Source organism: Ictalurus furcatus, chromosome 22 (genome assembly GCF_023375685.1).
Source record: "Ictalurus furcatus strain D&B chromosome 22, Billie_1.0, whole genome shotgun sequence".
NCBI lineage: Eukaryota > Metazoa > Chordata > Actinopteri > Siluriformes > Ictaluridae > Ictalurus > Ictalurus furcatus.
Window position 1 is genome coordinate 4,981,000 of NC_071276.1, and position 17,093 is coordinate 4,998,092.

Consider the following 17,093-nt stretch of genomic DNA (forward strand, 5'->3'; position numbering starts at 1 on the left):
AATGGTTAAAGAGCCTCTTTAAAGTGGTGGTAAAAAAAAAAAGTCAGTCTACCTTAAGATGTCTAAAATAATGCGATCTACAGTAAGTGTGATTTCCTCACACAATGAGACCTGGTTAAGAACTCACTTCCCATCATAAACCAATAATTGTTTTGGTCATTTTTAACATAAAATATTATTTATTTGTATATCTTATTTGTTGCATATTAAATTAAATAACATGAGATAAATAAATAGTAGTTGTATTTAGACAACACACTGGTGCGTCAGTGGAACTGGAGCGAAATCTTTGAATGCAAATTTCTCCCTTTTCACTTTTCTCTTATAGCTGAATGAACACAGATCCTCACAGCCATGTTCCAAAATCTAGCAGAAAGCCTTCTCAGAAGAGTGGAGTTTATAACAGCAAAGGAGGGACCATTGTTAGAATGGGATGTTCACAAAGCACATATGGTTATGATGATCGGGTTTCCACATACTTTTGGCCAAATAGTGTACAGTATATACATTTAGAAGATTTAGAAAGCAAAAAGGCACAAACAATGATTTTGTGGGTATAAAGTGCAACTGAAAAATCTTAGTCTAGCTAAATATATCTGTGTGTAATCCATTTACACACCTACAATAAATTGATCTGGGTCTGCAGTTGTAAAAGCCAGACTGCACTCATATTAGCCAATATTCAACCCTGTTGGCTTTTACAGCAGAGCTGAATGAACTCGGGTCATAGTTCAACATCAGGATAAAGCTCAGTGAAATGTTAGTTAAGTTTGATAAAGGAAATATGAGGACATGAGGAGTGTGCAATGTGTGTGTGACAAAACGTACCTCAGGTGTGTAAACGTAGGCTGCCTGGAAACCTCCAGCAATAAATGCCCTCGCAATAAAGATCAGCACTGTTAAAGACGTCCTACAGCACACACACACACACACAACCAGAACTGTTTCATTGCTGCTTTGAACTGCTGTCCTACTTTTAATAGGGGGTGTAACTAGTATTCGAGTGCGTTTAAACAAACATTAAAAGCCCAAATCGTTGAAAATTGATCAGTTTCAGAAATCCAAAAACGTGGAGTCCTTGTTAAATATTAAATCCCAACATTTCAGCCCAAGTCATGTGATTGCAGTGAAATCTTATTTATTTATTTATTTATTTATTACACACAGACTTTCAACTGTTTGCAATGAACAAATCAAACAAAAGCAATTGAAACACAACGAATTGAAACACACAAACTTATAATGACTTCTCCAGTCTCAAAACTATTCCACTGGAGACTTATTATTTGGAGATTGAAATTATTTTGAGACATTATAAGTCATTATAAGTTGCATTTTAAGTTGAATTTGGGGAAACCATGTCATTCATTTTGTTGAACTATTTGAATTGCTTTTGTTTGATTTGTTCGTTGCAAACAGCTGAAAGTCTGTAAATTTTGACAGTAAACTTGATTTGCAGTGGGGGTTGAAAATTTTTTTGATTGAAACTGTGTATGTATACACATCTTGTTTTCTGTAAAGCTGCTTTATGACAATGTCCAATGCTAAAAGTCCTATAAAATGAAACAAATTTAGAATATTGTCTGGAATTGATGGACTCTCAGTCACAGAGCCCACACCTCCTTCGCTAGTCATGACAGGCATTGAAGCCATTTCAAAGCAATATTATATTTGTTATGTAAATGCAGTAAATGTAAATACACTCAAAGATTGTGAAAAATGTTGGCCGTCCTCCTACATTTAAAAAAAAAAAAAATCTGAGATTTAACCAAAAACAGTTGGACTTTACATTTAATACAGCCAAAAGTTTACATTTCTTAATTAGCCATAATTGCAATTCTTGCCAATCCAATCATAAGGACTAGATGAGTTGGATGGACAGAAAGAAATAAAGAAAAATAAGTGTGTGTGGTATGTACCTGCCCACGCAGGCATAGAGCGGCACGATGCAGAGTGAGAAGACGAGGAAGCACAGTGCCATGGTCTTCCTCCTACCCAGCCTATCGATCGCCCACAATGTCACCAGAAGACCTGCAACACATTAACTATGAGTAAATCTGCTTCAGTGCAGTGTAGGCATTACACTGGCATGTGCCAGTAATCAAAAATCCAGTAATATAAGCCTGTGATTTGCCTTACAGCTGGTACTACTGTCAGGGTTGCTTTTACAGAAAAGTGATCAATACCTTCTGACCAATAAGAACAGAGAATTCCACAGCACTATGGTATAAACCATGATATCAATTGCATGTAATACTGTTATCATGGACACTGGGAGAGATTATTTGCAAGTAAATTTTATCAAGGATGTAGGTCAGTGGTAGAGTGCATGCTTTGCATGTATGAGTCCCTGGGTTCAATCCCCAGCATCTCTACATGGATGGTACCTTTTCTTGAATTTCCCCTACGGGGGATCAATAAAGGTACATCTTATTTTAGTAGTCTGTCTGTGATTCATCAGTGCTGAGAAACTTTCAGAAGGAAATGACGACAAGGCCATAAATTCCAGCAGAAGATTCCCAGATTTACCTGGGAATTCTGAAAGCGTTGTCCACAACAGGTCTTTGTAATCATCGGAGTTCAAGTACTTGCACTCCAGATTACACCTCAGCTCTGTTTTACTGCCGTTAGTCTCTAGGGGGAGGCAAAGAACCGCATTTAATATTCAAAGCTCAGTTTGTTGTTGCTTGATCTGGATTATCCGTACGAAAGTCCTTAATAATATGAATGAATATTGATGAAAAATAGACGTTGGTCAGCTGTCAATCATGAGAAATCAGGACTCACGTCCACAGGCGCCGCCCTCCTGGAAAAGCTCTGTGGTCAGTAGTACAAGGCCATAGTAGGAGAACGCATTAGAGAACCTGAAACATATAGAACATTTTGTTTTAAAGCTGCATGTCATAATATAGCTACATGTCCAAATCTTGTCAAATGTTCATATACTTCTTTTACGTCAGGGGTTCACATTCATTTTCTAGTCAGCAACCCTCTTTAACTGTAAAACTATTTAGGCACTTTAACAAAAGGGCTCTGCAATTTCATGGACCCCACTTTAGCTTTAAGTGATGTTGTTAAGACACAGTCTTATTTTGAAATGAAAAATTATATATATATATATATATATATATATATATATATATATATATATATATATATATATATATATATATATATATATATATATATACACATATATATATATATGTATGTATGTATACATTGTGTGTGTGTGTGTATATATATATATAAAATATATATATATATATATATATATATATATATACACACACACACACACACGCACACACACACTTTCATTATTTAGTAATAAATAATTAAACAATCATAAAGATCTCCATAGCTTTAAATGAAAAACCTTGAAGCTCAGTCACATGACTAATTATATACTAATTAGACAGAGAAAACAATAAAAAGGTGTAGTTCAGAGAACTATTCACACTGGCAATTAAAATCATTGCACTAAGCCTGGGCATGTACAAATGTGTACCCATTCACAGTTGCCTCTCTCTCTTTCTTTCTCCCTCTCCTTCTTTCATAATACAGCAGTTCATTCCAGTTTTACTTTCCTGTTGTCTTATAAAGGAATGTACAATAACAAATGGAAAAAAAAGTAATTTGTTGTTTCATATAAACACAGAAAGTCACAGTAATTGTACAAAGACTTATAGTAGAAGAGGTGTGAGCTTTTTATACTCTAATTACAGTGAGGATGTGTGTGTAATGCATTTCACACCATATGAACCAGAGGAGAACTGTAGTCCAGCGGAAATGAGGCAAAAATAGATCCTTAATCTTCCCTCTGTCTTCCTGATGAGGAGATAAAGATTAGAAAGATTAAAAAGCAGATCTACAACAGCATGGTGACAGAGGGAGAACACACAAATGCGGACATCTGACATACAAAGTGTAAGGAGGTGTAAGGAACTGGCATGAACTTAAAACAATACTGAGCAGAACAGTACATATGGAAATGATGGTGTAGTCACATAAGGTGGTTAAATAATTGCCTGGATTCTCTGTATCTGCTTTAAAAAAAATAATAATAATAAAAAAATAAAATTAAAAAAAAAAACACTAATAAACTTTACACCCCCATACTAATATTCTTATGGGTGCAGTCTTACTCGAAACCAGTGCATCGTACTGTCTGAGACATGGTTGCTTTGACACTTAGAATAGAATATGACACTAGTATAGAATTGATCCTGGTGGTGGCATAGAATTGATCATGACAGAACGTTATAAAATCCTAGCAGTGAAGAAAGAGAGTATAATGGAACACAATGACAAAATAGCATATTATTAATTGAATATGACATGTTCGTATAGAACTGAATATAGAGCAGTATAGAATTGAACATGACAGAATAAATTAATGAAGGTAGAACAGAATGAATGTGACGGAATGAAAAAAAACAATGACAGAATCAAATAGAATTCAGATGACAGAACAATACAGGATCGATGATTGCAGAGCACTATATGACTGACAATATGGATGAAAGAACAGTATAGAATTGAACATGACAAAGAAATATACTGTAGAACTGAAGACGACAGAACAGTATAGAACAGATTATGGCAGAGCACTACAGAATTGAATATGACAATAAAAAAACTAATTATGGCAATAGGATCAAATTAATATGACCAAATAGAAAAGAATAATGCAGAAAAGTATAGAATTATGATAAAACAGTACAAAATTGAACATTACAACAATATAGAACCGATTATGGCAGAATAATAAGCAATAGGATGGAATGAATATGACTGAATAGAAATGCATATGGCAGAACAGTATAGAATTGAACATGATAGATAAGGATAGAGTTGATGTGTTTAGTTACCTGGCGTGCCACTATGAGTTTGCCCAGTGGCATGGGGACGTTATTCTCTGTAGCGATGCGTTTGAGTGTGTTCAGAGCTTTCTCTTGGTTTCCAGACAGAACATCATAGCGGGCACTCTCGGGCAGCCACTGCAGATTACGTACACACACACACACACACACACACACACACACACACACATGAAATACGGTGCCTTCTTATGTTGTGTGCTTTTGGCAGTGCAGTAGCAGAACGTACAAAGCAGAGGATGGCGAAGATGAAGAGTGGGATTGTGGACAGAGCGAGTAGCCAGCGCCAGCCCAACGTCGGCATGACCAAGATCGCCAGCAGCACCTCAAACACTGTGCCCAGGGCCCAGAACACCTGCACACACACACACAAACACAAACTTGTATAGAAGGCCAAAAGCCCGAGTCTAAAAGTATTAAGACAGCAATTAATGCTGATTGTTGTGTGTTAGGCACGTACACGAGTTACCATTTGAATTTATAATAAAGTGTAGATTTACTTAAAAATAAATGGGACAAGTTCATATAAGATTTTTCTCTGCAGTTAAAACTGAATTGAAAATACTGAAATTTTGAATAATGTACATAACACATACATGTCCTAATGGGACAGATACAGTATAAGGTTAAGGGCAATATAAAACGATGACACCTCAATGAGCAGAATGCATGTAGCTCGGGAGCGCATGGGCAGAAACTCCGCATACAGTGTCACTCTGAAAAAGAGAGAAAGAAAAAAAAATTGAAGTTATCTTGCTGTAAATATTATATTGCATTGCAATAAATGAATAAATAAATAATGCAGCAGATAAGTCCAAAATGTTTTCAAATATATCCAGTTCTAGAGACAGGTCCTCCTTATTCCAGCTTGAATTATTTAAAGTGTATAAGTATTAGAAATTCTGATGTAAAAAATAAAATAAAGATGATAAACAGAAGGGAAAGAAAAGGTACAATGCCCAGTATTCACTACTACAAGGAAAGTGTGTTCATATTTAATAAAAACAGCAGTAATCATGGAGAGTCCACACTGCAAAGAGACAACAAAACTTAAAAACTGAAAATCCACATTGGAGACTCCATGCATAAATGCTAAATACATGTCTCCTTACAGAAAATATCACAATAACAGCAATTAAATGTTTTTATTTGTTGAGTAACACCACATTTTTCATTTTTTTAAAAAATTGTTGTGTGGTGCATACTGCCATACAAGTCCCTGTGGAATTTGTTACTGTAAAACTAGGAAGCTATTAGAACAAGTTTATTCATGTAAACCTGTGATTTGCTGAAGCTACAGTCAGAGCTGCTCTTATCAAAAACAAATTTGGTAATTTGGCCAATTTTCACCCACTAGCTACTTCTCCTAGCACGCGACAGCTACCAACCAGAGAGGGTGAGGGCTAGCATGTGCTTCCTCTGAGACACACAAAGCCAGCCACTGCATCGCAGCACTCCAGTAAATACTGTGTTTTGACATCACGACTGCAATGGAAACTTACGACTGAGGAGCTCCTCCAATACCGAAACCGACCAGAGCTCGGACGAACAAAATCCAGCCATAAATAGGGGCGAATGCACTGAGGATGCCATAGAACAGAGTCCACAGAACACTCATCTTCAGACCCTGAAACACACACACACACACACACACACACGCACACACGCACACACGCATGACATATGCAAATTGTATTTATATAGAAAACTATTGTAAACCCATCAGCACTTTAATGGACAGGGCTGTAGCATCAAATTTTCAGGTTTGGGACATAAAGATTCATTTAGTCCTCCAAAATAAACACTCTGACAAACATGACATGGACAATTCCACATCCAATCACATACACACACAGCATACTGTAAGGAATGCATAGCAAAGGCAACATAACCAGGTATTTAAACGTCTCTTCCACGTTTGGTCTTCATAATGCTGTTTGTTTAGGTATGTTCTCCAACAAACAGGAACAGAGGAATTTATATTGAGACACTTTAACTGCACACAGGTCGACTTGGTTCAACTTATTTTGTACCTTCTGATGGCTTACACCAGAACTATTTTAGGGATTTCATCGCAACAGAGGTGAATACTTGTGCAGGCACAATTTTGCAAACTATTTTGGTTTTATAGTTTGTGTAGATTCATGATATATATCCAAAGTAAGTTCATTTTAGTGGAGGATACTTATTCAAGGTTCTGTAATGTCCAGTTTTTTTGTTTGTATGTTTGGTTGTTTTTTGTAAAAGGGCAATGAGCAGTTTGGTAGCAAAAGAGTCATATCTTATTGGAGAGTTTAGCCAGATGGAAAAGAGCTGGAATTCCCATCATGATGCCTGGCCAGGCCAGATTAGAAAAATCCCTCAAAGTCGGAGGACGTTAACCACTAGCACCCTGACTGAAAGTGCATGGGGAACAGAAAAGCCAGTTTAGTTTTGATACAGACAACGTTGAGAGATGAGCTCTATGAGCACTTGATAAATTCTGTTCTTTCTTTAACCAAAATTTCAAACCTATGACATCAGCCTCCATCTCTTCAAAAAAGAAACAGCTGCCTTTTTGTGTTCTTAAAATCTGACATGAATTTTCTTACATTTTAAGTGTTTTTTCCACTCCTAGTTACCTGAAATGACTTACTGGCATTAACTGTACAAAATTTCTTTGACACTTCAAACCTAGCAGGACTAAACCACCTTGACCACATAACAGGTAGGCTGAAAGGCAGGTGGTGACCAACTGTGAAACTGTCCTTCCAGATTTCAGCTCCATATTATAATAGGACAAAAGGCATAAAATAGATAAAAGGCATGAAGAAATAAAGGAAAGAAAAACACTAAATATTTTGAGGCAATATCATTCTGAACATGACCCTAAACAGTGTACTTGACTGAGAATCCCTGCAAATGATGATTATTTACATTTGGTTAAAATATTATATTATATGTAATATACTAATGATACTCACTGTTTTTCGCCCGTATTTATCAGATATGTTTCCCCATAATGAAGAGCTGATCATCATGCCAATAAACACCACCTAGAGCAGACACACACAGGGAGAGAGAGAGAGAGAGAGAGAGGGGAGATATAAATAGTGAAGAAAAAGACAGACACACAAACAAGACACATAGAGTGATGAAAAGGATTAGGAGAGGAACGAAGTTGGAGAAAATGGAGATATAATGAATGAAAAAGAATGAAAAGCAGATCTAGAGAAGATAGGGAGAAAATGACAAAGTAAAAGAAGGGAAATGAAAAGAGAGATATACAAAGTGTGGTGACAGGCCAGTGGCCGGCGCACAGGAAACAGAGATCGCTCCTCCTGCAACTGCCGCGGTGGTGCTGAAGAGACAGCTCTGCGTCAGTGCCACCAATATTTTGGACTGCCAGAGGGCATGTGGCGGTGGGGCGGGGCCGCCGACACACCCACGGCTTGTGAATGGTGCACTGCACGGAAGAATTCCACCATCCAGCAAGTGAGGGGAGAATATAAAAGGGCGATATTCCAGTCACAAGGGGGGAAAGACGAATCTCCGAACATGTGCGCAAGTATCTGTCGTGTGTTAGGCAATTGTTATGACACGTGCATGTTCGCTAATCGCTGTTGTGTGTTTCTCTGGTTTTCAGACGAGTCCGACGCGAGTGCAGGCTCCGCCCCCTGGCTGTAACCGCAGACGGCTAAGACCCTCACCGCCCGATCGCACTTCCCCACACACACACACAAACACACCCGCCCAGAAGAGAGCCGCCACATCAGCCTGACTGCCAGCGCACTGTCAAAGGAAAAGAGGTCATCCGAAAGCGCCCCGCCTACGGGACACCCCAGGAGGAGTCCAGGCCGATGAAACTGGATCGGGGACGCCGAAGGAGGCTCAAGACTCCGGGCCTGCCGGAGGGGGCCCCCACACTCCAGACCCACCGAAACCAGCCCAGCGAAGGAAGGAGGCCCCAGCCCAGCCGGCCTACCTGGCCCGGGGCAAGAAGAACACCCCGGCTGAAGGTAAGTCATACACACACCCTAACCCACTCTCCTCTGTATTTCAACATGTGAGCCTGCAGGGGAACTTCGGCCGGGTGCAGAAAGAGGATGACCGCCTGAAGCATTGCTGGGCCCAGGTGCGGCAGATTGACGGGGTCGTCCAAAACCCAGAACACAGGCTACTCACCTCCTACTTTCTAGTCAGGGGAGGTCTTCTATACCACCGAACCCAGCGCAGAGGGGAAAACGTGGACCTCCTGGCACTCCCCAAGACCCGAACCCAAACACTGTTGCACCTGGCCCATACCCATCCGGTCGGGGGCCACCTGGGGGCCCGAAACACCGGAGAAAAACTGAAGGACTGCTTCACGTGGCCGGGATGGACACAGAGGTCCGGGCCTTTTGTCAACAGTGCCCTCAGTGTCAGCGTACCGCCCCAGGAAACCCCTGCCAGTGCCCCTGATCCTACTTCCCATCATCAGCGTCCCCTTCGAAAGGAATGGCATGGACCTCGTAGGGCCGCTCTCCAAGTCCACGAGTACATACTCGTCATCGTGGGCTATGCCACCCGGTACCCCGAGGCGGTGCCACTGCGCAAAGCCACCTCCCGCAACATCGCCAGAGAACTGGTACTCCTGTTCAGTTGTGTGGGATCCCAAAGAACATTCTGACCGACCAAGGTATGCCTTTTGGTTCCAAACTAATGTCTGATCTGTGTTGGCTGTTACAGGTGAAACACCTCAAGACGTCTGTCTACTACCTGCAAACCGATGGACTGGTTGAGAGATTCAACCAGACACTAAAACAGATGTTACGCCAGGTGGTAGACAAGGAAGGAAGGAACTGGGACCTCCTCCTTCCCTACGTGCTCTTTGCCGTCCGGGAGTGCCCCCAGGCGTCCACGGGCTTCACCCCCTTCAAGCTCCTCTTCGGACGGCGACCTCGAGGACTGCTGGACGTGGCCCGCTAAGTGTGGGAAGAGCAACCGTCCCCATTCCGCTTAGTCATCGACTGATAGTTCAGGAGCACATGCGAGCTGCCCAGGAAAAACAGAAAAGGGTGTACAACCATCCCACGCAGCCTCGGGAGTTCCAACCGGGTGATCGGGTGCTCCTACTAGTGCCCAGCAGCTCCTGCAAGTTCCTGGCCCAGTGGCAAGGCCCGTACACAGTCCTCGAGCAAAAAGGCCCGGTTCATATCTACCCTGGACCTAACAAAAGGCTACTGGCAAGTCACGCTGGCACCGGACGCGAGACCGAAGACGGCCTTCAGCACAGCCACCGGTCACTGGCAGTACCGGGTTCTCCCCTTCGGGCTACGCGGGGCGCCCGCAATGTTCCAGCGGCTGATGGACATTGTCCTGTGACCCCACCGTATGTTCGCAGCTGCCTACCTAGACGACGTAGTTATCCACTCCTCCACTTGGTCGGACCACCTGTTTCACCTGGGGGAGGTTCTGAAGGAACTCTGGAAGGCCAGGCTGACAGCCAAACTCAAGAAATGCCACCTAGGGCTGACCGAGGCACAGTACCTGGGCTACCATATTGGCCGGGGTATGCTGAAGCCACAGGCGAAGAAAATCGAGGCCGTGAAGGACTACCCCGGCCCACATCAAAGAAACAGGTATGTGCCTTCTTGGGGTTGGCGGGGTACTACCGCAGGTTCATGCCTAACTTCTCCTCTATAGCTTCCCCCCTCTCAGACCTTATGAAGAAGGGCCAACAGGCCGGCGGCCGGCGCACAGGAAACAAAGATCGCTCCTCCCGCGACTGCCGTGGTGGCGCTGAAGCAGAGCTCGGATGGCCAGAGGGCACGTGGCGGCGGGGCTGTAACCGCCGACGGCTGAACCCCTCACCGCCCAATCACACTTCAACACACACATGCACCCGCACTCCCCTCACCGTCCGTCTTAAATAAAGATCCCTCCACAAACCACACTAAAATGGCCTCCTGTGTGTCTGTGCTCCACCCTCTGCAGGCTAAATTCCCTACAAAAGATAAAGAGGAAAACGAAGAGGGAGGGAGGCGGGAAGAAATATGAAGGGAAGAAATACAGAAGATGAAGAGGATGAAGGCAGGCAGAGGAAAGAAAAAAAAACGAGCTGCCACTAGAGAATAATATAAATAGAATTAAATAAGAGGGCAGAAAATACACACACACACACACACACACACCCTCCTCCTTCATTCATTGTCATCATTATAATTACCGAAGTGAGCAGTGCTACCTCCCAGTTGGGGAGCCTCCACTCACAGTGCAGCTGAGGGGCCAAGATACTGAGGATCATCATCTCCATAGCATCTGCCATCTACACACACGAAAAAGAAAAAAGAAAAAAAAAACACAGTACACACCACTGGATTTTTGCACCATTGCGTGTGAACTCTAGAAAATAGTGTGTGAAAATCCCAGATCAGCAGATTATGAAATACTCAAACCAGTTCGTCTGGCACTGACAACCATTCCACGGTCAAATTCATTGAGGAATTTTTTTTTCCTCATTCTGATGTTTGATATGAACATTAACTGAACCTTTTGGCCTGTATCTGCATGACTGTTTGCTGCTGCAACAACATGATTGACTTATTTTATACCAGCATAATTACATGAATGGACAGGGATACATTTGTTCCTATTAAAGCGGTACAACCACTTTAGCAAAAAATGTTTTGTTCCACCACTGTAACAAAATTTTTAAAAATCACTGACCCTCAGTCCATACATCCCCACTTTAAGAACCACTGTGAGTATTTCCACCACTAAAATATCACTATGAAATCTAGAAGAAAAGTATAATTAGTATTAAACTTATTGTTACAACCCACTAATCTTTAGAATGGGAAGTTTTTTTGTGTGCTGTGCCATATTTTGTGTGCAGGTCCAAACTCCCTCCCAGAGTTTCTAGCCTGCCCTAGCCTGCCTTGCTCCCGTCTCCCAGGATGACATCACTGATTGACGGCAATATTTAAAGAGGAAGAGGAGTGAGAATGGTGTGATCTGTTGTTAGGAGATTGTTTGGTTCATGTTGCTTGCCCTTGTGGCTATCAAAATTCTGTATTCTGACTGCTGTTCTGGTTTTGACTCTTGTCTGGTTTTTGACTTTGAGTTTGGTTGTCCCTGTATCTTTTTATGTATATTCTTCTCCATTGTATATATGATTCACTTGGTTCACCGGCAGTAGGGGTGTGGCTGCCATTTCTTTTGGGAGAGGGTCCTTTTGTCTCTGTGGGTCCTCTCTGAGGGTCCTTTTGGCTTAGGTAGTTAGGGAAGTATCCTTGTATATTGTTATTTTCCTTTTAGGTAAGCTAGCTACCTAACAAAAGAATCCTTTTGTTTATTATTTTGGCCTTGGCCCACCCTGAAGGTATGTCTGGTGTTTGGGTCTTTGTATATAATTGTGTATAAAATATAATATGTATGTACATAATTGTTACAATATACCACAACTTTTTAACAAAAACCTGGTTGTTTTATTCCTGGCTTCCCTTATTTAAAGGTCAAATTCCCTTGAATTCCGAGCTGGTTTGTGCGGCCTAACCTAGACTAGGCCATGACATTATTAATATAATTATTATGAATATTAAATACATTACAATGTTGAACCACTTTTTTAAGGAAATTGAGGTGTTTATTGGACATACCTGTACATTCTAAGCCATCCTAATCTTTTAGACCACTCAGCGGGCCTGCATTACTGCCTTTGTCCAGAAAATACTCAGAATACACAACTCCACAATTTGATATGTTATATGCATTAAATGAACACAACAATTTTACATAAAGTCACTTCTATAGTGTGACACCCTATTGTGATATTATTTGTGTAACTTTGACCTGATGGGAGTAGTAGCAGTTAAGCAATTAAAATTGAGAGCAGTCCAATTAATCATAGGTTATGTCATGTATCAGGAAACGCTGGACTCCAGTTCCCATCAGCCACTGCACTACATGTCACATGACCACCTGCACCTGATTCACATTTCTGTTAATGAGCACTCTTGTGTATATATAGCCATTGTCTGCACTGTTTCTCTGTCTTTTGTTGTCTTAGACTTTTGTGTTCCATGTTCCCGTGTTTTGTTTCATGCCACAGTATTTTGCCTAGTTGTCTTAGTGTCTTTGTTTTGTTCTTTGATTGTTTAAATAAATGTTATATACTGCGATTGCTTCCGAGTCGATCCTTGATTCGTGACAGGTTAGAACAAAAAACAGGGGGAAAGAAAATGCCATTATTGCTGTATTGGGGTGCAATACAGTAGGTAACACAAGGTGGCACTAGGTACATTCCTACTTAAGGGTGTTTGCAAATTCTTTGCTAAGAAAAGAACTAAACAGGTCAGGCTGAACAATACCCTGATGTTTGTGTTTATCGTTAAAATACATATTTGTTTAAACAGTCTGCTGCAATAGAAACACTAGTTGAAAACAGTGAAGGAAAAATCCATCTTGAACAACTTGCATACTGACATTTATAAATATAAAACAGTAGTGGTTCAGTGGTTAAAGGCTCCGGGTTACTGATCAGAAGGTCAGGAGATCAAGCTACCATTGTTGAGCCCTTGAGCAAGGCCCTTAACCCTCAACTGCTCAATTGTATAAATGAGATACATGTAAGTCGCTCTGGATAAGAGCGTCTGCCTAATGCCATTAAAAAAAAAAATAAATAAATAAATAAAAAAAGTAAAACGGTCTTCAGTGGCAATGAAATTTCTTAATGTCTTAATATAGATTTTCATGTTGGTCTGTTTTCACTTTGGGTAACAGTTTCCTAGATTACCCACAGTGCCGTTCAGCTACCTGCTGATAGCGGTGCCAGTCGGATTTATGCTATATTCCTGACCTAGTGGGAACTGGGAAGCTTCCAATTGCATAAACTGAAGTTTGCACAGGAAGTTTTTTGAGAGCTCTGATTTCTCAGAGTTGCGATTCTGTGACGTCACTTCAACATGGCGGTGCTCATAGTGAAAAGTAAGAACAAGAAATAACAGCATGATTTAAGGTTATTTAACAGGCTTTTGAGTTTCTGTTTATATTTAAATTTGCTTAAATACCAGGTAATAACAATTTCAGTAATCAATGCAAGGTTTTTTTTTATAGCAAACTTCAGCACTATTAACAGTGAATCGTCACATCCACTTTGAAAATAAATTAAGCACTAATGAAACAACACTTTAAGTACAGATTTTTAATAGACATTGAGAGAAGACAAAAGATGAGGAGAGGACACAGCCCCTTAATGAATTTCCGACTTCAGACGGCCGTGTTCACATTGGGAAGCTGAGTGAATGTAGCATTAGCCCTTGCTTAATCTTTACCTAAAGGAGGCAGTGCCCTAGCCAGCCCTCACGTCTCCTTATGTGTACACTCTGATTAAACAGATCAGCATGCAAAGCTTTAACTTCCTTGCTAATACAGCAGTCAAAACCATCATGTCATCTCGTAGATCACTGTGACATATACATGCATTGCATTTTGGAACTTTGAGTCCAACAAAGTCTCCACTACTGTTAAGAGTTCTCATTAATTTGGCATTAAACCTCATTGGAAATGTTGTTTTTAGGAGCAAAAAGAGCCAAGGAAGCCAGCCTTACCCAGGAAAGGCCTGTGAGGACAGAAAGCTTCCACTGAAATGGACCAAAGCCAATGGCTTCCACAGCATCTTCCACCATGAAGGTATCTACAGCCAGATGAAGAAATGAAGAATGAGCATACATCCAGCAGAAGTATAAAACAATTTTCTGCAGAAACCTTTATATAGCCTATGGTTTTAATTACCATCTGTAAATACTTAAGAGAATAATGGAAATGTGGACAGAGGAAAATGTTTTCTTCATCACAGATGTCCTAGAGCTATTAGGCTAATGCAGCTATCTAGTAGTTACTTCTAATAATAGAAATTAATTATCTTATTTAAGAAACTTATTATCTTGTTTAAGTAAAAGACTTATCTTTATCTTCAAAATCACTTCGAATATCAAACTCTGGTGTGCAAATCTGATGTCAGCCTAAAGAACAATTTGATTCAGCTGATAGATAGATAGAGAGATAGATAAACAGTGTGTCAGAAACCACATACTAACATACTCTGTTAAACATACTCTGTTAATGAATGCTAAATGCTATGTATGTCTCTTTCTTGTTAGCTACATTAGCCTTGTAGCTCTAATGCAAAACTTAAGAAACAAGCTTCAGACACCAAACATATCTTGATTATTAATATTGACTAACTGATTACATTTGGATGAGCACATTATTGGCCTTCTTTCCTTTTAAACTATAGTTAAATAACAATCTTTGTCAGCAGCCTCAATGGCTATGTTCCAGATAAATGTAACCTTCCTATTAAGTCTGTTTTTCTCAAGTAACTGCTTCAGTCATCTCCCCTGATTATTATTAGTACCTGTGTGGAGTTTCTCACCTGTGTCTTGTTTGCTTCTTTTCAGGAGGTCTTCAATGTGTTAAGCACTGCAGTTCTAAACCATGCTCCCTGGTGTGCTTAGTTGTTCACTTACTCTTGTTAGTTTTAATGATAATGCTAATCCTTTACCTATACACTTGTGACTCACTTTCTGCTGCTGTGAATCACCTACAAATTCCCAAAAAGTATCACCCATGCTTCAGTGGATAATCTCACCTGGATACTGCAGACTTGTCCATAATAACTTGCCCTGTGCTCATCCCTGGACTCTTAATTACAATTTGCTCATGAACATCCTTTCTACACACTTAGTATGGTTTGTCTTTATTCTCTAAAGGAGGATGACTTCCTACTGAGTGTGGTCCCTCTCAAGGTTTCTTTCTTATGTTCCCTCACCAAGGAAATTAAGTAGTTTTCTACAACTTTTGCATACTGAACTGCTCTGTGTACCTGGTGGTGCAGTTGTGCATTGTGTATATGGAACTAGACTACTTCAAGTTTTAAATGAGTAAAAAAAAAGTCTAGAAATAGGTTTAATAAACATATTTGGATAAATCTGTCTATATTCAAGATATGTTCACTTGTGTATTGTGTACTTAGATTATACTAAATGTCTAAAACATCTTTATAAATACAAAAGTTTGGTTTTATTTGTGTTCAGTTTCTTTGCAGCCAGTAACAGTAGTAGGAGACGTGTATACTGTAGTACCGTCAGTGGGGTTGGCAAACTCTTGCGGTACTGGAGCTCCATCAGACAGAGCCATAGATCCTGCATCAATGGTTCCACCTTCGACCTGCACCATCTGATCCCTTGTTCCACACTCATACTCTGAATATGTGCTATCACCTGTACGCCGAAACTTCACAACACTGCAGGACAGATGGGGAGACAGAAAGACATCAACATATGACTGTTATCTCCGAAGACATAGTCGTATTTATTTTCAACTCATGGTGTTGGGTACAGTAACACAGGCATTCTGTCACTATTTAGAGGAGAATTACTGCAGCGTTCAGTGGCTCATGAGTCATCGCTCCTGCAGGCAGAATTAAGCTGACCAGACAAAACATTATCCTGAAACAACAGAAGTCCCGTATAACGGAGTGTTACCAAGACAACAGGAGAACTTCATGTCTGAGCAAACTGTGTTTTAACTTGAAAAACTCCTTTGTTTGAAAATCATTTAACATCAAGAATAAACTCTTAAAGAGAGATGAAGTAGGGAATTATACTGTATGTGGGGGCGTGCCGTTAGAGGAAAACAGTCAATGACAGGTTGTGTGATGTGGCCCGATACAAGTCAGAGTTACTGGTACCACCCCAAAGTTGATTATTTTGCTGTACAAGTATGTCTTCTTTATAAGTGCTTTAGCCTTAATTTAAGCTACATTTGTTTATATTAGCTACAATAATTTTATATTGTATTAAAGAATGACTCATCATACTTATTATAGCTATATAGTTTATAGTTATAATTAATGTTGTGGAACATCTGTGAAACAAATTAGTTCCTGTTAGCAGCTATAAACAGTCATTTGTGACCAACCTATCCTTTTTCCCTCTGCTGAAATTAATAAGATTAAAAAATTCAGCTTGTCAAGACAAGATATCAAGAAAATACAAAGTTCTACAAGCTGAAGACTTTCCCCATGGTGTACTTATAGGAACAGCTTTACCTCTAACCATTAGAAAGCTCTGACACTGGAGACCCCTTCCATGAATATTAAATAAACGTCTCCTTACAGAAAACTTTGCCATCTCAATGACTATGCGTTGTTCTTTGTTAAACACTTCTTCTTTTTTTAAATTCGCC

At 40.3% G+C, this 17,093-nt stretch overlaps 1 protein-coding gene across 1 annotated transcript in view; it reads right to left on the minus strand.

Moving 5' to 3' along the window:
- The window catches only part of svopa (SV2 related protein a), a 38,966-nt gene that overhangs the window by 3,457 nt on the left and 18,416 nt on the right, over positions 1-17,093 (minus strand). Inside the window, exons 2-14 of the mRNA XM_053610772.1 lie at positions 15,989-16,149; positions 14,453-14,538; positions 11,071-11,169; positions 7,847-7,918; positions 6,386-6,510; positions 5,536-5,599; positions 5,113-5,238; positions 4,875-5,003; positions 3,758-3,831; positions 2,788-2,864; positions 2,530-2,634; positions 1,920-2,031; positions 829-910 (exon numbers count right to left, since the gene is read on the minus strand). Coding sequence (XP_053466747.1) covers positions 829-910; positions 1,920-2,031; positions 2,530-2,634; positions 2,788-2,864; positions 3,758-3,831; positions 4,875-5,003; positions 5,113-5,238; positions 5,536-5,599; positions 6,386-6,510; positions 7,847-7,918; positions 11,071-11,169; positions 14,453-14,538; positions 15,989-16,149 — 1,312 coding nt within the window. The remainder of the gene's footprint in view (positions 1-828; positions 911-1,919; positions 2,032-2,529; positions 2,635-2,787; positions 2,865-3,757; positions 3,832-4,874; positions 5,004-5,112; positions 5,239-5,535; positions 5,600-6,385; positions 6,511-7,846; positions 7,919-11,070; positions 11,170-14,452; positions 14,539-15,988; positions 16,150-17,093) is intronic.